Source organism: Lepisosteus platostomus, chromosome 14, assembly GCF_059453375.1.
Source record: "Lepisosteus platostomus isolate fLepPlt1 chromosome 14, fLepPlt1.hap1, whole genome shotgun sequence".
Classification (NCBI taxonomy): domain Eukaryota; kingdom Metazoa; phylum Chordata; class Actinopteri; order Semionotiformes; family Lepisosteidae; genus Lepisosteus; species Lepisosteus platostomus.
In genome coordinates this window covers 21,069,781-21,094,009 of record NC_142624.1, presented here as the reverse complement: position 1 = coordinate 21,094,009, position 24,229 = coordinate 21,069,781, and the positions used below count along the sequence as shown (strand labels likewise).

At 37.0% G+C, this 24,229-nt stretch overlaps 1 protein-coding gene across 7 annotated transcripts in view; it reads right to left on the bottom strand.

Annotated features, from left to right (window-relative positions):
• Positions 1-24,229, bottom strand: part of hdac4 (histone deacetylase 4) — a 251,755-nt gene that overhangs the window by 81,343 nt on the left and 146,183 nt on the right. For 6 of the 7 annotated variants that reach the window (XM_088604975.1, XM_088604976.1, XM_088604972.1 and 3 more), the window contains one exon: positions 9,263-9,507. In XM_088604975.1, coding sequence (XP_088461101.1) covers positions 9,263-9,507 — 245 coding nt within the window. Of the gene's footprint in view, positions 1-9,262; positions 9,508-23,034; positions 23,194-24,229 lie in introns of those variants that run through there. The other variant, XM_088604978.1, reaches the window with a different exon arrangement.

Sequence of the window (24,229 nt, the reverse complement as noted above, 5' to 3'; positions counted from 1 at the left end):
AGACTTGCATACAGTCACAGAATATTAGCTCCTGAGCTCTGCAGATCCTTCCAACTGTAATCAAAGTTTTGTTATCATTGGATTAACTGTATAAACACTTCAGTAAATGCCTAATGGATTATCAAATAACATAATCCGTCCCACCTGCACATTTATTTTCAGATCCAAGCTATTTCCCTTACTCCAGATAATTGGTATTACAAGTAACTTATAGCTTCTCTCGTTCTCCAAGTCGTTTTGTGCCTTTCAGTTTGTCCGTAAATCAGCTTCAACACCCTCCTAAAGTATTGGGACATCAAAGTCAAAACTCCTATTTTTGCTTTACACTCAAGTAGTTTTTATTCCTGAAAGTATTAATATTGGGAAGTACAATATAATACATGCTTTATTTTTGGGTAATTCCATGTGTAGATTTTGATAATTAAATCAGCCCAGAGATTTCTAGTGACCATACCTATTGGAAAACATTCAATTTAAGTACATTACAGAGAGCTGATGTCAGTATTTGGTTGAATACCACTTTAAAACATAGCAGTGAAATACTGTATGTAACAAATAGTATTGTTCTAACACACTAATTATGGGAATTGTAGAAGACTGCAAATTAAATTAGGCCTTTATATTGATGCATTTCTAGTGCTATAACGCAGCACTAGAACAGTTTACCCAGTACACTGTCTCAGATGGCCCGACTTCCCTAGTCCTACACATTTTACAGATTACAGCAACATCACTCATTCCTTGAACATTTTCACTTATGGAACAACAGAGATCTGCTGTTTCTCCTAGCTCCAATCTATAGAGGCAGGCTGAGCTCAAGCACACATCACCAGAGAATGGTACAGATTAACGGCAGGTCAAGATAAATGCCAGTGTGTGCTGAACAGCATAACCGATCTATTACCAAAGCCACAGGTAAATTACTTACAACTCTGTAAGCTGCATTAAAGCACAGCATGTTTAAATAACAGGATCACTTAAGTCAATACACTGATACAACTATGTGTAGAGCTGGTTCAGAACAGAACCTTTTAGCACTGAATGTTCTTTAACCCTTTCATTGAAAAAAAAAATATCTCCATGTTTCAAAAGATTCATCTGCTATTTCGGTGCCTTTTAAAGTCTTAGGATCAACAATCAATCAATTACAAAAGTAATGTTTTCTGAATTTTACAATATATATATATAACATTGATCATAATTGAGCACAACATTGTAAATTGTGTCTTAATGCATTGTAAAATTTTCATATCCTTAGATTTAAATTTTAGATTATATATCCTAACATTCTATTCGCCTTTTTCTCACATGGTCTAAGATAAATAAAATATGTTAACACAAACATAATAATAATGTTTCTTTATTAGCCCTATACAATTTCTTGTATTAGGAATTCGTCTTTTGACATACCCCAGCTTTTCTCCATGGAGACACAGACACACAGACAGGGAGAGAAGCTTGGGGTCAGAGCGCAGGGTCTACCATTGTACAGCGCCCCTGGAGCAGTTGGGGTTAAGGGCCTTGCTCAGGGGCCAAATGGAGTAGGATTCCTCTGCCAGCTGCGGGATTTGAACCGGCAACCTTCCAGTCACAGGCGCAGATCCTTAGCCACAGAGCCACCTCTCCGCCCCACCTAAGTCTTTTACATGAGTAACTTCTTCAGATGAAAGATGAAAACCCAGTGTTTCTCATCCTGTAGTTTAGGTTTTTGCTACCTGTTACCTGAAACTAAAATTCAGCATCTGTGTACATTAAAAGTCATCTGCCACGCTTTTGCCCAGTTGTGAATTATAAAGCTTTTCAGATTTTTTGCTGAATGAATGACCTATTGTGGCACCATCTGTCAACTTGACTAGTTTACTACCTACAGTATCTTAGAATCTAAATCACTGATATAAATTAGAAAGATAACACATTAACACACACTCCAATTTGAGCATTCACCCTTTATCAGTACTCTGTTTTCTATCCAATAACCAGTTCTTAATCTGCAAGCATTGCCCTGAATTTCTACAATTTGAGAATTAATCTTTTATGACAAATGTTATCAAAAGTGATAAGAAAAACTAAATATACCATAGGACACTCTGCATACAGTGCACTACTGCTGTTTAACTTTAACAAGTTAGGTAAGACTTTTCTATTCTATATACAGTATGCATGTCATTGTTTTTCCCATGAATTGTTCCAGTTATTAGTAATGAAACACTTTAAAGCTTGAATAGCTATGTAAAGCATCTAAAAGATACTACAGTAGAAAAATCAAAGTATTAACCCACAAACTCATTGAATATGATATTAAAGTAAGAAATAGCTTTTTCTTACAGGCACGGGCAAAGAGAATATACTGTACCTGTGTCAGTACAAGAAAATAAAGAAAGAACTTGTATTAGTAGGCACACTACACACTGACCAAAGAAATGGAGATGTGGAGCCTTAACTTATTTAAATGCAAGTTTAAATAAGATAAACACACATTATCATAGTGATGACAGATTAACATAATAAAACAGGCTACATTTTTTCCTAATGTGTATTTATTGTTATCAGAGCAAAAGGAAGGGAAACATTTTGAAGATGGACTTGCTTAAAAGGTCCCTTGTCAGATGTGAGCTTTCTTAATTTTCCAGACATATAAAAATCTACTGATTAGAGATGTGTCATTTATTCATATTAAATAATGTGGATATTCAAGAAGGAATAATTTCTGCCATGATGTTAAGATAAAAATCAAAGGACATGAAGTTATGGTTATTTTCCAAATAACTCTGTAAATCTTTCAATGTTCATTTCTTCTAAATTGGCAATAAGATCAAGCTAGGTATTCATACCAAAACTGAAAATGTGCAGAAGTTTCACATTCCTCTGTAGACTGAATGCAATAATTCTAGGTTTACTTTGTCATCATTGCACACGTCATTCACAGAAATAAGAGTAAGCCGTTATATATTGTTGACTTGCAAGACATAAGGAGATAGACATAGGTAACATTTTTTTTTCTTGTAGGAAACATCAACACTACAGTACATCCACAGATTTCTTTGACTCAAATAAAAACTTTCAGTATTCAAATTCACCTGAGGTTTCAACTCTTAATCGGTGTTAAGAAACTTTGGTTATTTTTTATTACTATGTACAGGAAGTGAATTAAAAAAACAACAATGTAAAAGTTCCTTATAAGGGTGCTGGACCACCATGTGTGGCCAGTATAGCCTGTACAGTATGTGCCATAGCATAGAGTCTACCACTGTCCGAAATTCTGTAGGAGGGAATTCTTACACAAGAAAGTGTAAAAGGCTGTCTCACATGTTTTTCCACAAACATCCCATAACTTTTTCACTGGGTTCATATCTGGTGAATGGGTATGACATGAAATATGGATAACATCAGTGCAATTATCATCAGTACACTGGGTGACATCTCATGCTCTTTGGATGAAGTCAACCTTGAAGGCAGAAAAGATACACAGCATGGGGTGAAGATGATCATTCAGGACCAATTTGCAGCATTGACCTTCCTTTCTAAGGGAATGAGTGCACCCAAACCTTGCCCATCACTGTTGGAACCAAACACTCAGGGCTGTAGAGTTCTTCAGACTGGTGACACATATGCACCATGCATGATGAAGGATAATAATAATTAATAATTGCTTACACTTATATAGCGCTTTTCTGGACACTCCACTCAAAGCGCTTTACAGGTAATGGGGACTCCCCTCCACCACCACCAATGTGTAGCATCCACCTGGATGATTCATCCGACCATGTCACATTTACCTTTTGCTCAGTAGGACTCACAAACCTGCACTGCCGGGTGTGATGGCCGGTTTGTGCACTGCAACCCGATTATGGTAGCCCAATCTGTGGAGCTCTGGGTGCACTTTTTTTTCAGAAATAAACTGCTTGCAACTCAGCAACCAATTTAAATTCTAATTATTGGCAACCAGATCTGTCCAGGAGTTTTCTAGATGAACCTAAGCATGCTGAAATATTATTTGTTTAATTAGTGCATGAGCCATAACTGTGTGGAAGCCTTTACTTTCAATATGCTTGGTGTACTCATTTAAGATGGGGTTTTCATTTGTTGTCCACTACCTCTGACAACTTTGGCACCACAATGTTTTAAGTGGTATAGCATGATAAATGTTCAAAGCAAAGGGACAGAAATAAAATATTTATTAAATTAAATATTATGCAGTTTTCAGAAAAACTAACTCAGAAATACAATTCTGAAGAACTATGGCTTATACTACTAATTATAAACTCAAGCTACTACAGCCAATGTTATAGGATGTAGAATGTGTGTATCTTCAGAACATATTTAAAGCACTATAATACTTCCTCGTAATAATACTTTCCAGGTAGCAAAACTACAATCCACTTGCATTGCACAGTACGGTAGCATTACTTGTACACACTGTTTTGTCAAAGAAAAGGTACAAAATATGAAGATGAAATGCCTGATAAATACCTGATAAATACCTTTTTGAAAATCATTACTTTTTTTCTTGAAGGAGGATTAGGCACCATATCAATTCGGCAGCAGCACTGTGTTTAGGTGTACGTCTTGGCTGTATCTTAATTTCTACTTAAAGTAGCTGAAGGGGGTTAACAAATGGTCAATCTACTGTTGATCAGAGAAAAGAACATAAGAACGAGAAGAGGCCATTCGGCCCAACCAGCCAATCCAATAGTTAGCAGGTATGATCCAAATATCTCCTCCTTTCCTAAAAGAAGATATGACTTCCACAACACGAGTGGGTAAAACCCCCTAACCATTTTATCCAGTACAGGGCTGTGGGGGAGCCGAAGTCTGTCCTGGCAAGCCTCCCACAATGCTCTGGTTCTAAATGCACTTCCAGTATATTTGCAGTGCAGTTTCTACTTGTGCCCTCTGGTTTGTTGTTTTAGCACGTTCTTTCCACCTTACTTGCCTTCATTTATGATATAGAAATACACATTCAGATGAAACCACGATGTAAATATCTTTATCATTATGAGGGTCAATAATTTTTAAATATTTACTCCATCTTAATTCAGGATTTCTGATGGAACATTTTTTTAAGATTTAACAAATGAATACAAATCAATCAATAGTCAATTTTTTTAAAAAAATATTAGCTATAAGATCACTTTATTGGCCATATACAAGTTCTTGTATTAGGAATTTGTCTTTTTGCATACCCCAACTTGTTCTCCACGAGACACACAGGCACACAGATGGGGAGAGAGAAGCTTGGGGTCAGAGCACAGGGTCAGTCATTTATACTGCACCGGTGGAGCAGTTGGGGTTAAAGGCCTTGCTCAGGGGCAACCTTCCAGCCACAGGCACAGATCCTTAGCCAAAGAGCCACCACACCGCTCCTTGGTAACTCCATATTTAGTCTATTTAATTTCCACCTTACCATAAAAAATTGTGCAGGTCAACTTTGATCTAATAGTAGATTCATTCATACCCATAATTACCCATATCCAAATTTAAGTTCTGCTTTTAAATTTAATGAAACCATGCTAACATAATTACTACAAACACAAATTGCCTAACTATCTTGATAAGAAGAAGCTGATTGCCTTCTGACTCCTGTTTTCATGTATTACAGGGCTGTCTTTTGTGCTCACAAAAGTTTTGAAATATCCCTGTACATGTTTGAGGATGAACAGTGGCATTATGTCACAGCATCCTAAATTATTAAATGCAGACTTGCATAAAAACTTACAGTGCATGCCTAGGGTCAGACAAACCAAGACTGTCACTATTGTAACACTTTGCAATATTTTAATATGTTGCCATGACAAAGACATTAAGTCTTAACAGCAAGCAAATAGTGTGAATCCAACATTTTATCAACAAAAACATTGTTTTGATACCCTTTGAAATGTACCTAATCCAAAGGTAGATCCCTAGCCTCTTTTATTTTTCAAGCGAAGGAGTAACAAACTAATACAGAACATACCCACCTACCCCCAGCTGCTTGATTTTTTTTTAAATCGCTAAGTCATACAGTTCAAGTGTTCTCTTATTGGAAAAGAAAAGGAAAAGCAAAATCCAATATCCTTTCCTGTGTTTGTCAGTGAAGTGTCACAGCAGAACACACAGGGAGCTCTGCTTCATTCACACATAGCTGCTACAAAAGGGCACTAGTGACATTGATTACTTCTTTCAGAAGGCCTATTTTTAGAGTAAAACACACCGCTGCCATGCTTATTTCTTTTTTTTTTGGATCACATTCTAACAGAATGAGAAGTCTCTCGAGTCCTCCTGTAAAATCCCACGGTGTTTCCTAAGGGCAGAATTTCTAATGTAATCTTCTTCTCTGAGTGCTGCTATTAGTTTTGGTCATGCAGACCAGCTTGACTGTCATGTTTCTTATGAAAGCATCTGCCTAACAAGTTGTGCAGCAAACTAATGCAAATAGATTTCAACAGATGCTTGTCAAAGCAACAGCAACACTTGATCTTGAAAAGGAAGTAGGATTCACAAGGTATAAAGTATTATGTGATGCTTATCATGTGTGTGCCCAGTGTCTAAGATTGGAAATTTCATCACCAAGTACAGTAAGTGAGTCCTTGTCTCTTTCTACTACCTCCAAAGCTTTTCAAGACCCTTACAAAGAATCAAATGAATGTGTTGCCTAGGTATTAAAAAATAATATTAGACTTAGCTTTTTCATTTCTACACATACATATTCTCATGCTGAAAATATTGCTTCTCCATCTTTGCTGCAATATAATTGCATTCTTCATTATTTTATGATTTAATTTGGATAAAGTAATTGCGCATACCTAACCATAGCATTTAAAAACAAAATACTCTAAAATGTCCTTGTTTTAAAAACTTCAACTTTCCAGAAGCTGATGGAAGCTGCTCAATCTATGCAAATATTGAAATCTTCAGGTATTTACTGTAAACAGCTTGGAATAAGATTATCCCTTTGATATTCAATTGAATATTATTTTCACTGTAAACTTGCTCATTTTTGCATTTAAACAGTATCTATAATAACCCCATGGTTTTCAAATCTCTGTAGTTTTTATGTACAGTTATAATATATACTGTATATACAGTAGCTTAGTTCCTCACATTCCATATTTATGACAGCAAGTAAATTACTTATTTATTAGTGATTTCTCTGGATGTAAAAAAAATGCTTTTGAATTCCACAAGTATCAGATTTTCCAAATCACTGTTCAAATTCTTTAAGTTTAGAAAATAATTCCTGTGATGTTTTCAAGAAAATCAAACCACCTACACTGATTAGATGGTCTTGTTTACTGGTCATATTAAATGATAGGTTCTCCATTTAAAAATACCACCAGTTTCATTCTGAGTGGCAATCAAACAAGACTTTGGATGACAACCTGTACAGCTCCTTAAGAGTTACAGTGGTTGGCTTTACCTAATTTTAAATATTATTACTGGACTTAAAATATCAGTTCTCACTCAGTCATTTGGGCATGGGGCATGGGGCAGAGAACTAGACAGCTTAGACAGTAGTCCTGTTTGTGGCACAATTTGGGGAAATATTTTTGCTTCTTTTAAAAATTCAGCATTGATCCTTTTTCAGGTAGTACAATGGCTCCTATTTACGTATGTTTTGAAAATGCTTTGTGATAAATAAACACCTCTGACTTTCTGTTACTAGCATATTATCACTTCTAACTTCTAACTGTGATCCTGTTCAACTGAGTTAATTTCCATGTGCTATATCCTTTACTTGCAGGTCTCACTAAACTACAGCTAAACATTTGCAGGACTGGGTAGAGACATAGGTCTCTGACTCACACTTGGTTGCATTCATTTACAAAAATTGTCCTCACAGAAATACATACAGCTAAACTTTGATGTGATAGGCCATAAACTGTGCCAACCTAGGCAGAGGCATTTTTAATCTAGAAAAATGTTTTATTAGCCACCTTTCCTTCTTCTTCTGTTTTCAGGACCTCCATTAATGTTAATTTGTTTTGTATTTGTGATAATGTCTGATACGTTCTAAAATGTTAATCAAAACAATTCAAAACATAAAGTACCCTTTTGCCGCTTCGGGGTATATGGCACCTTGTGCCTGTTGCTTGCTGGTACAGATTCCGGCTTCCTCACAACCGTGAATTGGATGAAGTTGACACAAGATGGATGGAAAAAAATAAAATGTACTGAGGTGGGATGTAAAGTACTGTCACCAGGAAAAGAAGACTGAAAATGATCAGATGGAGGAATACAAGAGGGAACCACAAAGGAAGGGAGACCAGCCTTTATGGTGCCTATATCTGAAGAAAGCCTGAAGTTTCACTGAACCCATTATGTGTCAATCTCTGAAATTAACATGAAAATGGTCACATTCATGTAGAGTCCATGATTAACCTTCTGAAAGAAGCAGTAATTTTGAAACAATTTAAATACAGAAAACCTAAGAGAAGGAAGTCTTTCCTTGGAGTAGATGTCTGTCTACTGCATGGAAAGCTCTGTCTCAAATATCTGCCCATCCTTTAAACTAGTAGTGAAGTTCACTACTTTAAACTGGACTGTAGAAGCAATGTAAATTTTCTGGGCATGGAACAGCCAAGAGACGAGTAACTTCTCCATGGTAACATGGTTCAGTAATACAGCTTCTATCAAAACAGAAGTGCTATGACACATATCACTGTACAAGTTTTGTACATAGCAGGGCACTGGAATTTTTATGAATAACCTATCTTTCCTATGTATGTATTCAAATGCAATCACTCCCAAAAAAAATCACACAGTTATTGTAACCCTTACTTTTTTGGTGTTTCCAGTCTACCTGCCTTTAACGCTGTAATCAACTACCATTACAAACAAACAAATCAATCAATATTTTGAAGAGTATTTTACAGAATTATAAATTGTAGGCACAATTACTGTATTGGTAGCTGTACAATATGATTTGTTTTCATCTGTCAACATCAGAAAGGGTCACTCAAGCTACAGAGTGAAAATCAATTCAGCTAAATTAACAGCTTTCTCCAGGTCATGACTTAAGAAGGTCCATGGACTCAAGCTCTATTAGAAACAAGCAGTAATTTCATAGAACTGCTCATATTTTTTTATTGTCTCACTGTCTACGCAGCTCTGCCTTTAAAAGTTAAGAATTTCTCAATATAAGCTTAACCCATAAGACTGTTGACAATTCTATGATGGTCTGAGGGACTGCAATGCTGTTGATTTAGTACAAATTGGGAAAATTTCGACAAAATGAAATACAAGCAGAGGTCAGTAAGTAGGGGAATTAAAGGTTAAGAGTTACCTTGACATGCTCTTGGAGCTGGGCCTCATGCTGGCGAGAGAGCTGCTCGTGCTGTCGCTGGAACTCGGCGATGAGGAGCTGCCTCTGGATCTGCTGCTTCTGCTTGAGCGCAATGAGCTCCTGCTGCAGCTGCTGCTCCCGCAGGCTCGGGTCAGCAGAGGCAAGGGAGAACTGGTGATCCACCCGCAGGTCCATGGGAATTGCAGTTGGGGAAACTTGCAGAGGCAGCGCTGCGCTCACATCAACTGCAGAGGGAGGGAGAGAAAAGACCCATGAAACACAGGCATACATGACAGCAGCAGCAACATCTTCCACATAGGCTTTGGGATTGGTAGGATTACCCAGAGGAGTACTGTTAGCAGATCAGGGCTCTTTGTTAGCATTTAATGTGTTCAGAGATCACATGCATAGACAGATAAAACAAGGAGATTCAACACAGTGCACTACAAAAAAAAAAAACCACAAGCCAAAGGCGGAACCATTAAATAAGCATAATGGTTTAGACATGAACAAGCAACATTATTGGTAAATGAAGTTTCCAGAGTTTCTGATTGTTACACTAAACATTTATTAGTATCTCTTCAGTAATCACTGGACCAGACTGTCTTTGTGCAAAAGATTTTCCATTACTGTTTTGTACAGTTTTACAAACTGCTTTTTTACTGTATTCTGGCATTATTATTTTGCAAAATATCCTTCATTTTATCCCCGTATTGATAATATGTCATGAAAATCTCAGTCCATTCTGACTGAAATCCTAATAAAACAACATACAAGAACAATTAAAAAATTACATTACTAAACCTTCTTGCTTTTGTTATCGAACACATAAAGCATCAGAAACGCACTGTGCTAAGCAAATCCTGTGCTTTGACTCCAAAACCACACATCATTTGTCCAGCAGGCAGGAGCAGGATCTGGTTAGTTGTTCTAAATGTTCCTACCATAGCAATAAAAGGTACATTACATTTGCTATTCCCATTACTGCCCAGCTTGAAGATAACCCACATAGCCTCCAGAGGAAAGAAAAATCAATCTGAGAATCACAGCCATGCTAAATTGACCTCCGACCAAGAGCTGAACTGGTAACCTCAAGGTCCAAAGGGATCCATGGTTTGGGAAACCACTGTACCACTTGGTTTGAAACATCCAGTTCCATTGCTATCTTAAACAGCAAGCTGAGAGCTTTTGATTATCATTGGGAGTGCTGCATGAAAAAGACCACCACACTTTCTCAAAGGAAAGCATTTCCGATAAGCATTTTTGGTTTTATGTAGCTTGTAATTCAGGCTAAGTTGAAATAAAGGAAATCAGGCAGGTTCCTAAATGTGAGTAAATGAAAATCTTCAGCTTTTAGAGAAATACCCAAATGGGTCTGGAAAGTACCATTTGCTTACTTCGCTGAAACTGCAAATCATTTTAAAAACCACTGGGACAAACTACAGTACAGGCTTCATACAAAACGTTTCATTTGAAGAGTAGAAAGAACAGAGCTGAATATGAGCTGAAGTCATTTCTGAACCTAGAAAACACATTCAAAGTGAAATAAAGGCATGGAAATGAACCAGTCCTATTGACCGGAAATGACTGAATGAAGTGTTATTCATTGAAAATATCGCAGTTAAATAAAAGGAATGATTAGCACCATAAGAGATTCTGAGACAATGCCCACCTTGACATTGAACACAATGAGACTATCTGCATTTTATGAACCTATTTACAAATGCTTTATATACTAATATAACTGACTGGTCTTTCAACTGGCATCTTACATTAAGCTTGTGTTTTAAACAAAAATCATAGTGCTTCTTCCCAATGATCTGCTGGTCTTCGTTTCCCACAGTTTCATATCTACATCTTGATTAAGTACAGAATGTTATTCATTTGTTGTGCATCTGAGATTTTCATCACCTGTTAAAGTTCACGTTAAAGTCAGGTTTATACTGTATATCATAACAGAGCACAGCACAAAATGTTTATACAGTAATAATATGAATGATACAGAATGATAATCATAAAATTGAAAATAAATATTCTCATCTTAATTACATGTAGTCACAGTGGGGCACATCAGAAGATAACAGCTCTTCATTTAAGATAATAAAAGCTGCTTTAAGTAAACTCAGATTGATCAGAACAAATAAAAAGGGTAAAAAGAGCTGCGTCTTTAGTTTAACTGATAAATGGCATCATTTACTGTATAATAGCAGTATTATAGGATTTTATGACTGGGGAGTATCACTTCTTTCATTCTTATGCAGAAACAAATTAGCACTACTGACTGTTACCAGGCACCTGTAGAAAAACATCTCCTGACAGCCCTGTAAGTTCACAGAGAGAGAAAAAGACACGGGTGGTACAGTATTACATGTAAGTGGTGTCCAAATAGGCAAACCTGTAAAAATAAAATACTTAAAGAATTTGAGGAGAGAAAAAAGGCAGATCCCTGGATACATTCTCCTGGTTTTTCTTTTACACCTCAGATGTGGGGCATGAGCTTCTGCTGTGCTTTTTCTGAGGAATACTAAACAGGACAAAGTAGACCTGTGTCACCAAGTGAGCCCTGAGGGAAGCCGTGTCTTTTGACATCATTACTGGCCACAGCCTCCAGAACGTTTGATTTTTTGTGAATGTGCACCGGTTCACAAAGAGACTCATCATGCAGGGCATAGTACAATTGAGGGAAACACTGTCGACATTCATAGCTTTTACCCCTTCTGGTGCGTCAAACGTGACTCCCAATGCTATTTTTCTTCAAATGCCACAAGTTCAAGCTAGAAGCAGAAAACTACTGTTAACCTAAAGTGCACCATATGAAACAAAAGGTCCTAACAAACAGTCTTTTACAGCTTAAAGGCCTGTATTGCATGAATATTTTATTTGCTGAATAGAAAACTCTTTTCATAGACCCTGTCTTGATAACTTAATAAAATCATATTCATGACGCAAACCAAATTCACAAAGAGAGCATTGAAGCCCATGGATGGAAACGTATTGCCTGGGACAAGGCCGCCCAGGGATTTCTGGAAAGGAAGTCTTCTTAAATTAGCTGTTTCCTTAAGATTTACTTGAAATAAATAACAGTGACAGTGAATTGTTTATTTATGTACAACCAACAACAGTAAAAAAAAGTAAGATACGTTTGCTGTGAACTTTGTCTAAATTATGAGGCAAAAAACCAGAGGCACCACACAAGTTACATGTTCCACTGAGAAATAAGAAGCATCATACAAGTCTATTTATTTAAATCATAAAACCAAATGAAGTCTTTGATTCTTTCCAATTTTTTCTTCTCATTAGGAGATGGAATCCACAAGCAATGTTTTTGGAGGTTTAAATCAATTTGTCAAGTCTAATCCAAAAAAGTGTTGTATCAGCACTTTTAGCATCTATTTTCATACAAAAACACACCTGAAATTTTGCCTTTGCAAAGCTGGCAATTTTATCTACAACAACCAATTCTCACATGTAGACATGTAGTAAAGAAACTTTAACTGGATAACAGAATTAAAAATAATGCAATTTAGATCAATATTTAACACTGCTTACCTTACCAATATAATAAAAACATTCTTTTGTAGAAATTGCTCCAAAAATAGATTTAATACTAAATATGTTCAAAATAAGAATAGAAAAGGTATCAAATGTGTGGCAAAACTGGTATAAAGTGGCTATAGTGCAATAAAGATCACAGCAACACTTCAACTAAAGTAAAATAATATCACCTACTTTGAGTACAATCCATTACTTCAGAGCCATAATGAAATATATCCCGTCAGTGACCACACTGCAAAGAATTCCACCAATTCATGCTTAGGTTTTCAGGATTCAACAGTAAGCAACAGACAGCACTAGGGCGATCATGATGACACCCAGTCTTACCCAGAAATGTCAATATCCTTTCACTTCATCCTAGCTTTAGTCAGTTAAAGTTGAAAAAGCGTGAACATGGCTTTAATGAAACTCAGCTCTGACCAACTCTTAACTGAAGAATATTCAATAGCATTCCAATTATTAAAGTAACCCAGACTTCTTGTACAAGGATGACATCTAGCAGACATACAAGGGAGATTTTAAGCAACTAAGAAACTGGACAGAAAAAAAATGTTTTTTTTTAGTTTCAAACATATTTAGCTTGATTTTTTTTCCAATAATGCCACAATGAAAAACACAGTAATCTAAGTAATTTTGTAACTGAATACATTTTCCCAAAACTGATTTGCTCATGTGAAACACACCTCATTTTTGCTGTGTGCAGATACATGGATGAGCTGAAATATATGACAATAAAAATAATTTTATATAAGTTATATATAAAAGTTTTATATAACTTATATAAGTTTATATAGATGCTGCACATACATTAACAGAATAACTGGTGGCCTTTAAAGACTTCAGCAATACATAATGATTACACAGAACCAGAGAGTGAACACACCATGCCAAGTGTTCTCAGCTTCAGCGCTTACCACTTTAATTGGTATGTAATTTAACAAGACAGGAATCCATCCCTGAACAGGATCTGTTGATGTGTATGTCTGTTTAACCACATACAGAACAAAAGATCATTACTTTAGGTCACTAAAAAGAAAATGAAAAATAATTTTTAAAAATGTTGTTTTTTTTACATGAAAAATTTACATTTTTATTTGCTTCTGCATCTGTTGCTCCCTCCATATTTAGCACCACAGATTGATGATAGATGCATCAACAGCCTGATACAGTAGCTGCCCTTTTTAAGTCTTTCTATCTTTGCTGTAGCCACGACACTGGAATCCCACATACATTTTCTGTGCATGAGATGATCGCTATTTACTTAGATATCAAAACCGTTACTGCATTTACTGTGTACAAAACTAAACACTGCTAAGTATGCTACAACTTTTCCGTGGAAGGAATATGAAAGGAAAACAGCACATTACATATTAATTCCTTTTAGCCTCCCAAATCTTGTTCTATCCAGAAGCAAGTAGTACTACTCTATCGCTCAACATGACATCTGCATACATACTGAAACTGGGATTAAAAAATAAAGGTGGAGAAGCTGATTTCCTGGAAAGAAAAATTGAAGCTAGAATTTGTTTTTGCCTGGTTTGAAGGGGTCTTCTTCTAGAGTGGAGTTTCAAAGAGGGGTGTAGGGAAAATCAATAGAAGTGTGGGCACAGCAGTGAAAGAGCCAGAGACAGCCCGACACAGGAGATTTTCAGCATACAGTGTAACTCTATATCCCCAGTAGAGTAGTGAAAGAACAGTGCAAGTCTGAGAGAAAGAGGCTGCTACAGCTACTGCTGCTGGAGCTAGTGTTATTGGAGAGATCTCTCCCTCTGGATCAATGTATTTGAACTTAATAGTGCTGTGCTTTCTCTATGTGATTGGTAGCCCACGCCTTCCTATTGTCCTCATCTTGCCCTCCTGTCAGTTTATTCCTCTCCTATCACTACTGACTTGATTCCCTGAATTTTGCACAATCATCTGTGTGCTCTAACTTATGGCCCCTTCTCTCTAGAGAAATCTAGAAATCCATTCTAAAAATCAAACAATTTAATGTGACAGAACAGTGTTGATGTTAGACGTTGCACAGAGCTCTTTAATCATGTTTACACAGATGGTGTAATTAAAAAACACTATTCAAAACTGCTCCTACTTTAGCTTTTATTACATTTTCATTAATATTTTATTTGTAAAGACTTGAAAAACAACCAATAAGGCTAGCACCACCTTATTTTTAAAGAAAACTGCACCAGTAATCCACCTACTGTACTGTATGTATACCATTCCACACATTCCTCGCTGAGCTGTGAAGCGTTTGTCAAGCTGAAAATGTTAATCTTCTTCAAACCGATGAAAGCGTGAATGCTAGAATGGACTGCACACTACTAGAACTTGGATAACATCCTATCCCAATCTAGCTAATCTCTCTGAATTCAGGTTTACATGTATTTACTTATTAAACTGAGGGAAGCGAACACCCCTATTAAAAGGGACCTTACCTTGTGTGATCTAATCATTATCTCCCTGTAGATCCTAATTTCCCCTTAAGGCCAATTGTTTTAATGCACCTCCAAGCACACTACTAGAGATTTCAGCTTTCGGTTTTCAAGTTGCTTTCCCCTGTGGCCTCCAGTTTAATGATGCATCAAAACACAAGCACCCTAGTGACGTAAAGAAACCCCAGCTTACACTACAAGTGAGAGAACAGTTGTTCTTTTACCAAGACAAAGAGTGCTGTGCTGCTAGAGGCCATGACTACATGAATCTAACAGATGTTACACAGCAGATCTGAAATTAGAATATTGATTTTGTATCTCAGTATTGTGTTTCTTACAGTCAAAATTATTAAAGTCTGTCAATGAATACATGTCAGGAAGAACAACTCATGCCTTTTCACTACAAAGATAGAAAATAAAATATAAAAAATATACATTATTAAATTTATCCTAGAAAACCTAGTAAATTTAATCCTATAACGTGCAAGTGAGACATTTGGATTTTTATCAAGTTTAATTTCTATTTAAAGCTTTGGAAGGGTGGCATTTAAAGGGGTGCATTTTGGTGTGACACATAGTGCTGTTACCTCATAGCGTTTGGGTCCTGGACTCAATTCTGGTTTTGGAAACCTTTTATATGGAGCGTGAATGTTCTAGTTGTGTCTGCGTGGGATTTCTTCAGGTTCTCCAGTTTTCTCCAAAAAACATGGAGGGTGGAAACAAGCTGTCTTTAAATTGTCAGCGTATATGCCTCTCATAATGGATTGATTCTGATTTTGGAATGTTAGAGTAAGGAAAAAGTTATAGTAAAATAATCTTTCAGCTCTGATGATACACTTTTGAAAATATTACATTCATCATGACTTTATACATCAATGTTTAATATTGCTACTTTAATGGTTGTAGGTAAAAGAGACTATGATAAGCAGTGAATGAGCTGAGCTTTTGAAATGTCAAAAGCAACTTGCTGATAACAGTTATAAAGATAAAGTATTTTCTGCTTTTAATTTTACTATCAATTTTATTATTAAAATTATTTTAGTTACAATGATTCACAACTTAAAACACTCAACTCAAGAAGCTCACTTCAGCCAGCAAATGTTTAACAGATGGCTCTCTTAATGGGTGAATTAGCTGGGGTTACCATTCAAACTGTCCTGTGATTCAAAAAACATAATGGAAACTCAGATACAAAGAACAACAAAAATAACCCATAATATTATATAAATAAATAAAAAATACTGACATTAAAAGATATTAAAGGGAAAAAGAGCATTACATTTAGTTTTTTGATTGTTCCTATGACACCTAAAAACATCTCATATTTGTATTACTATACCGTGTCTTATGAAAGCATGAAATTATTTCATAGTAACATTGTGTAAGGGGCTTCATGCTGTTCCTGGCATGATGCCTGAGGTCACGTAGAGACAAGAATTTTATCTTCCACCATTCTTTAGTTCCTTGATTCAAACTAAATAAAGTAGGATCTCCGTCCTGGAGACATGCATAAGACAGGTAAATTATCAATGGATAAACATTCAGCACACCCAGCTAAAGGCTGGGAAAATATCTATGACTTGTTTATTTCTGTTAAGTGGGTAAAAAATACGTTTTTTAATGTTCATGGGTGAAAGGGGAAATCTCAAATTTAAAATCGAGGTGAATTATTACAATATCCTAATATACACATAATCTTACCAAAAAAAACTCTACAAGTACTGAAGAGTCTCAAGTTGTGATGACCATTAAATCAGCATATTAAATACTCTCCCTGTTCTGATAATCCCAGAGACCGTACTCTCTAATTCTCTCCCTTATTTTCAGTGACAGCTTTTGTTCCATCATGGACTCAGTTCTGAATACACTCAGGCTGCCTCTTACATAACTCTAAATGTGCATTGAAAACAGGAGGATTACACTATCCTTGCAGTTGCACAAATTAAAGACTGCACATTTTCACTGGCAGCTGGGCAATATATATATATGAGGCCAAGGTAACAAAAAAAATCCTGCTTTAGTTCCACATTACTTCACTGTACTGCTTAATGAATAATACTCAAAATAACCGTAATCATAACAACACTAAACAGAAAATGCTTGAAGTTAAAGAGTGTTTACATTGCTGAGTTTTTGTCTGTAACATAATAAAAATCGCTCACACTTTTCTCAAGATTAAATGTTGTTATTGTCCATTATGGGGCATGATTGGTAGATGCGCTGTATAAAGTATGTTGAGAACTTTTTCCCCTCTTATGAGAGTATTTCCAGGTTCTCTTTCTGGATAACATTCAATAAAAGTGGAGTACTCTGCTGCATCACCCTGCACTTTGGGATGCCGAGGCCAAATAAAACCAAAGGCTGTCTGCATCAGGCATTTAAATAACGAAATAATGTCAGAATACACTACTGCATTGACTGATAGTCTATGAACCTACAATGTCCTTGGAAATTACATTAAAAGACCTAAAGTATCTTTAAACTTCAGCTTGGCATTAAGTGTTCCAACATTAACTTTTGTGCTTAAAAAAAGTATAACTGTGAAAAACGTTCTGAAAGTATTTGAGAGCATTTGGAAACAAGTGCAGAATTGATTGTTTTGTCTTTATTTACGGCAGACAACATAAAAAGTCTAAAATCAATTAACGTCTCCCAGGTTTGAAGATAAATATTCAATATTCAGTATACAGTAATATACTGCAGAAGATGGGAAAACTTCATTGCTATATGTAATGGAAAGAATCAGGAAAAGTCTGCAAACAAATGCATGTTAAAATTGAAGCATTTCACATCATGTCACAAAAATCAACTCAACTTTGATTAATGACATGTCAACGAATATGAAAGAATAATGTCATAGTTTCAGTTCATTCTACAAATATAGGTCTAATATGTGGAAATCAGATCATCAAAGGAGATAAAAAAAGTTGGTACAGTAAATAGGGGAATTCTATTTCCCTGGATTTCACTGTCTCAACAGAATAAGGGCAAACTACTTCAGATGGTTACAGTTTCATGTTCCCCTCTTTTGTCCCCATGTCCCCAGTTTATCTGTTAGAAGAGAGCAAAAGACTCATGTATCCGTCAAAGAGGAGGGAAGAAACATTTAAGGAGCATTAGAATTCAGACAATTGCAAGTTAGGTAAGCTACCACATAAACAAACTGGGACAATCTAAATCTGAACCTTTGTCATTTTTACCTTATAATTAAGGGCTAAGTGACTAAAGGCACAGTCTGCCATGCCCTACCCAAAATCTGGGCATGAACTCTGTTGAGCACACCAATATGAAGTAATCACATGCCGACTAATTACAGTATATACCCTTTGCTCCTTTTTACTTTATTATATTAGTTTACTTAAATTAAACTAAACACCTGTTGCATTGTGTTGCTCGGTAAGCTTCTGATACAGATGTTGGTTTATTACATACATTACATCTTTAGTTTAAAAATTCAAAAACTACTTGAGGTAGGAAATTTAAATAGGAGAGACAAGCCAATAAAACTAACAACCAGTAAAACTTACATCCAAACAGTGCCCCTGGGTAAAATTAAAAAAAACAGTAAAGAATAAAAATAGTGTCTAGAATTTTACAAACAACTTAAAAAGTTTAAACATTTCACATAATGACTTAGATGTTTTTTCCTTTTTACCTGGTCCATTAATACCATTACGTTTGTGATTAGATCAAGTAATTATTAATTTTGTTTAAAATATAAAAATATCAGCATAAATACGTATGCTGATAAAACTGCCATTATGTGGAGGCCTACAAACAAAAACACAAATTCGAAGAACCTATGGAGATAACTGCAGTTAAGTGAAGAAAAAACCTGCATTGTCAACACAGCAATAAAGCTTTATTGCCTTTTTTTTTCTTATTAAGCAATAACCTTTATTGTCTGTTCTTGTCTGTATTCTTTATTTTTGTCTGACTGGTCCCAAAAGAATGTTTTCATCATAAATGGCGAATTTTAAGTGGTTAATAGAACGGGTCTATTTTTGACTTTGTGAAGGAGCAAAGCAGGGAAGCACACTAATCTATTTAAAAATCGGCAGTTAAAAGCTTTTTCAAAATCCATTGTCCATATGGCTGCTTTTGTAGTAACCCGTCAATGTGAGGAGACTGCTGCTGCTGTAGTGTCTGCAAATCCTGTGAAAGGCAATAACTCATGCAGAGTCAGCCTCGGGCAATCATATCATTGCCTCTGTGAGAACGCTTGTCAGAAACAACACATAGTACCGAGCATCGCTTCTCACTCAAGAAGAGGCTGCAGCATGAATACATGGCATTCCTGCTATTGTCTGCATCAGAGCGAATGTCAAAACTCCCCACAGTGGGAGAGATCAAAGGACTCTTCTGCCAACCAGCGGCTGCAGCACCTGCCTTGAGATGCCCAGGAAAATTCGATTTAACTGGCGCAAGTCTGCGAGACGCGTCCAGAAGACCGTTAACTATAGCCAAGCTTCAGTGGAAAAAAAGGGGGGCACTGCATACCACCACCGGCAAACATGAAGTTCATTTTAAAATTGTCTCTTCTTTCCTAGAAGCTGTCTCTGTCCACAACTGATATCCCACGGTATGTCTGTTTGGATCATTATTAAACCTATATAATAATTCATGACCTGGTTTCATTTGAGAAAAAAAAACAAAAAACACTGCACTTCGAAACGCATTAATAAAAAGCAGAACTACTTAATTGATAAATAAAGACTCTGCAACTATATTCACCATCTTTTATGTGATAAGGATGAAGAGCCAATGTTGCAGTGTGTTCACTGATTTCACAGGTGGAAACAGACCCACATTCCAATTTAGTTGGTTTTACTCTAAACTGAATAAAACCCTTGCTATACACCTGTAATTTATGGTTCTGTAGGCGATTCTCACTGTGAAGTCCCATTTTGGCCGGGTAGAACAGGTACTGAATAATATTCCATGAAACCCTTTATGCTGTTTCGTCAAAGTGACACAGCACTATCTACCAGTGTTTGCAAAACTGATATCCTTCCTATGCTGTGCAACAATTGCTTACTGTCACTGCCATCAATCACTTCCTGACAGCAGCTTGCCAGCAACAACAACAAAGCAAAAGAGACATAAATGTTTGAATGTACAACACTCTGTGTCCTCTATATTTCCTCTGTACATGAAGACAGCGTCTGAAACTGAGCAATAAGACATGGAATGTTAACTAAGGGCATGAAAAAATAGACAGCATACCCTACAATGCCACAGAACAACACTTATTTAAACAGATAAGTCCTCCACAAACATTATATAATTTCACTGAATTTATACAGCATGGTAAGTACTATTATGCAATACCACCCACTCACTGTCACTCTCTTTGCCGAACTATATTTAAGTAAAAATGCAAAATTTCTTCATGCATGATTCTGGTAGCTCAGGAACGAGAAGCCATATCATATGAGAAACTAAACCAAGAAACGAGGCCTTGTAAATCTCATGTAATAATAATTTTAAAGCTAACCACACTGAAACCTTAAGAGGCAGGCAAATGGTTTTGGCACGGAGTGTGCATGTGGTCTCCAGTGTGCCAGATCAGAAGTGTTGGTCTAGGCATTATTCTTTTTCTCACTCTATTCTAATTTAATAAAACTTTGAGCAGTTCTATTTGCAGGAAAAGAAAAAGCATTGCGGCTTTCCATCGCCTCCACCCATAAAATAAATACACAAACAAACAAAAATCAATTTTATAATAACTACATCATAAATCAAGTATGTACTTTTCAATCACAAGCCACAGCCGCCTGCTTGTGCTGCCAGCCCAACTGCTGTATGAGAGAGGATTAGGATTAGAGTCTTTTGAATTCGCGATACTGATATCACAGAGTTCTACCCCTGGTGGACAGTTCTACCCCTGTGCAAATCTGCACGACAACACACGATGCCGGGGAGGGGAGCGTTGACTCCGCAAGTAGGTGAGAGACACAGAAGATGTTACATTTTGTCATCGTGTCTAAAATCCATGAGTGTAAAAGGCTAATAAAACGACCTCAACCAATGTCTATCCACTGTCAGCAATAAGTCCCTTAGCCCTCTCAACGTGTACGGTTATAAATCGACGAGTGTGAAGTTAGGACTCGGAGTTTCTCCCACACTACCTTCAGGTTCACCTCGTGATCCCTAAAAACTGTGACACGATCCTCAGCTCTAAAATGGAAACTTCTGTTTGGTTGCAGAAGGCCACAAAATTGTTTAATGGCACGGTGCTTGCAAAGGAGTGAAAATAACTGTTACAAGTGAAGAGATAAACACAGTATATTATGCCTACTAACATAAGAGAAAGAAGCAAGAAAACTTTATCCCACTAAATTCCACCAAAACAGCATAGGTGTGTAAAGCTCACCCTCAACCCTCTAGGTGCTTGTGTTTAAATAAAAATTATACAGATTTTTTCCCCATTTAACATATTCCAGTGTGTGCTGAGTAACATTTTCATGCATTAATGCACTGCAATTAAACAGCATTATTAAAGCAATGAACACACCACTCAAGGCAAGCTACAGTGCAACTCGGCTTCAGGAATTCTATAACACAGTTTGTTGCTTTGAGGCAGTCTCACAATCTTCTACAATTACTGCCCATAATTCACCTTATGTGTCTAAATAATTGCATTTAGTCAATGTTTTGCCCACAATGTACTTTACAAGAGAAAAACACAAAAACTTCAACCCTTTAATCATCCCACAGTAATGAGAGCTAAAACAAATAGCAAAACACATTTACAGTAATCAGAGCTCTACTCTAAACTCTTAACAGCTGCACCGAGAATGAAAACAAAAACAACCCCGGACGATATTGCCCTACTGTATGTCATCTATTTTTAATCTCAAATCTTTATTTAAAGAATATTAATATTGTAGTACACATTTTACATATATAATCAAAGAACGTTAACGCTGACTACATCAGTTACATCCTACTAAATTCTCCTCAAAGAGCCTTTCCAGGTTTTTCATCAGTAATTATAATTCCTTCCTGCCCTCTGCCAGTACACCGCCGTGCCAGCATCCTGCCACCGGTGAAGATGAGCTTCAGCAGAGCTGGCAGATTTGCTTCTCCTGCGTCCCCAGCCCCTCTCACTGGCGTCCGTCCTCCGCCCCCCCCCCCCACCACCACCACAGCACACAGGGCAGGAGCCCCGGCTAACACACATCACGCATCTGGTGTTGCTCTGCAGTAGCACTGATCCCATATTTAGCCTTTTCCATAAAGACCTCCTCTGGAGGCTTGTGTACAATGCACACAATAACCTAATCTGCCCCCTCACTCATCCTTGCCTGCGTCGGATGAAGCGACTGCAGCCGTACTGAAAGCCTTGTCCCTGGGCCCCCCCCTGCACAGCATCTTTTGCCTCTGAGACAGACAGATCCACTGCTTCCAACACGCCAATAAACAAACACACCCGAGTGGAACGTCCTAGCTGAAGCGCACATGCACAAACCTCTGCATGTTAAGGCTAGGCTAGAACACGCTGCATATTGGTTTCACTCCACTACACAGTATGCACACACCCACTCTGCATATAGTTAACCTAATAATGACACAAATTATAATACTATTTGGACTCACACTATCACTTTTCAACTATAGATCGGTATGTATCAGCACCCTCTGATTTAACACTCAAGCTCCGAATACTGTACAGACTCAAAAAGCCATGTGGAAGCTCAGCCGAACAATAGTCTAGCACAAATACAGCTAAAACTCTGTTAACCAAAACTGAGAAAAGAGAAAAAGCCCTGGGCACCTTACCCATCAGTCCTGGCTGTGAAATCGCTGGAGTGGCGTACTCCGGCTGTAATGTGCCTATGTGGGCTCAGGAGGAATGAAGTTTCAGTCGGAAGCAGCAATCTTTGCCGTGCTCTCTTTCCTTTGCTTTCTTCTCTGTGGCTCTCTCTCTAACTCCGTCTCCCTCATCCCCTCCCCTCTCCCTCCCATTCAGCCGGTGACATCAGAGCAGTGTCTCAGGCATGCAGAGTGTTTATAAGCGCTGCTACTCAATTTCCTGGAACACAGACTATATTCACAGAAGGTCCAGGCTCTCTCAGCTGCTGTAGCCTCTTTAGCTCTCCCTGGTTCTCTCCCTCCCCTTCGTCTTCATTAATGCTACATGGGCATAGATTACTTTCCCTGTTCTAAAGCCCAACTGCCAGGCCAGGACTTAAAATAGAATGTGTTTGATGAAAGATTTAAAGATTACACAATCACTGGAACAGTGTGGAATTTAAAGCTCCATTTTTTTTAATTTTGTGTTTAATTTAGCAGATTTTTTTTATCTGAAAATAGAAATCAGTTGGGACTAGGCTGAAGAAAACAGGATACAATTCGAAATGCCTTTTCTCGTAGATAATAGTTTTTAAACTATGGGTCAGTGAGTCACATGCTGTTACTACTGTGAGTCACAGCATTTGGTGCAGAAGATATGTATCCCCCAAAACCTGTAGAATTGTACAGTAGGTGCACTACAGTAGGGCATTGCAATGGAGCAACTGTGCCCAACCTGGAATTTGACCCCACGGCCTTACTGTAACTTCTAGTTATATTTAGAAGCTCAAAGTCTGTTTTACATATTATTTTAAATTTTTGTTTTAACATCTGGGGCTGATTAAAACTACATCAACAATTTTGTTGCAGCCAGTGATCATTTTATGCCTAATTAAAGCACAGAATTGGGACTCAATTAAAGCAAAGAGACTTTTATTCTATTTTTATTAAGAGCAAATGGGTTTGGTGTAAGAATGAAGCAATTGCACTACCAACTAGATCTTCTGCAAATTTTAAAACAGTGTCATCTAATGGGCAAGATGGGCTCTTCTCGGTTGTAACCTTTTTGTTTCTAGTAGAGTTAATTATTGAATTGACAACCTGACATTTCCAATACAGTAAAGTAAATATGTGCCTTTCACAGCAAATAACTCAATACACTTTTTACCAATCAGTTACATTT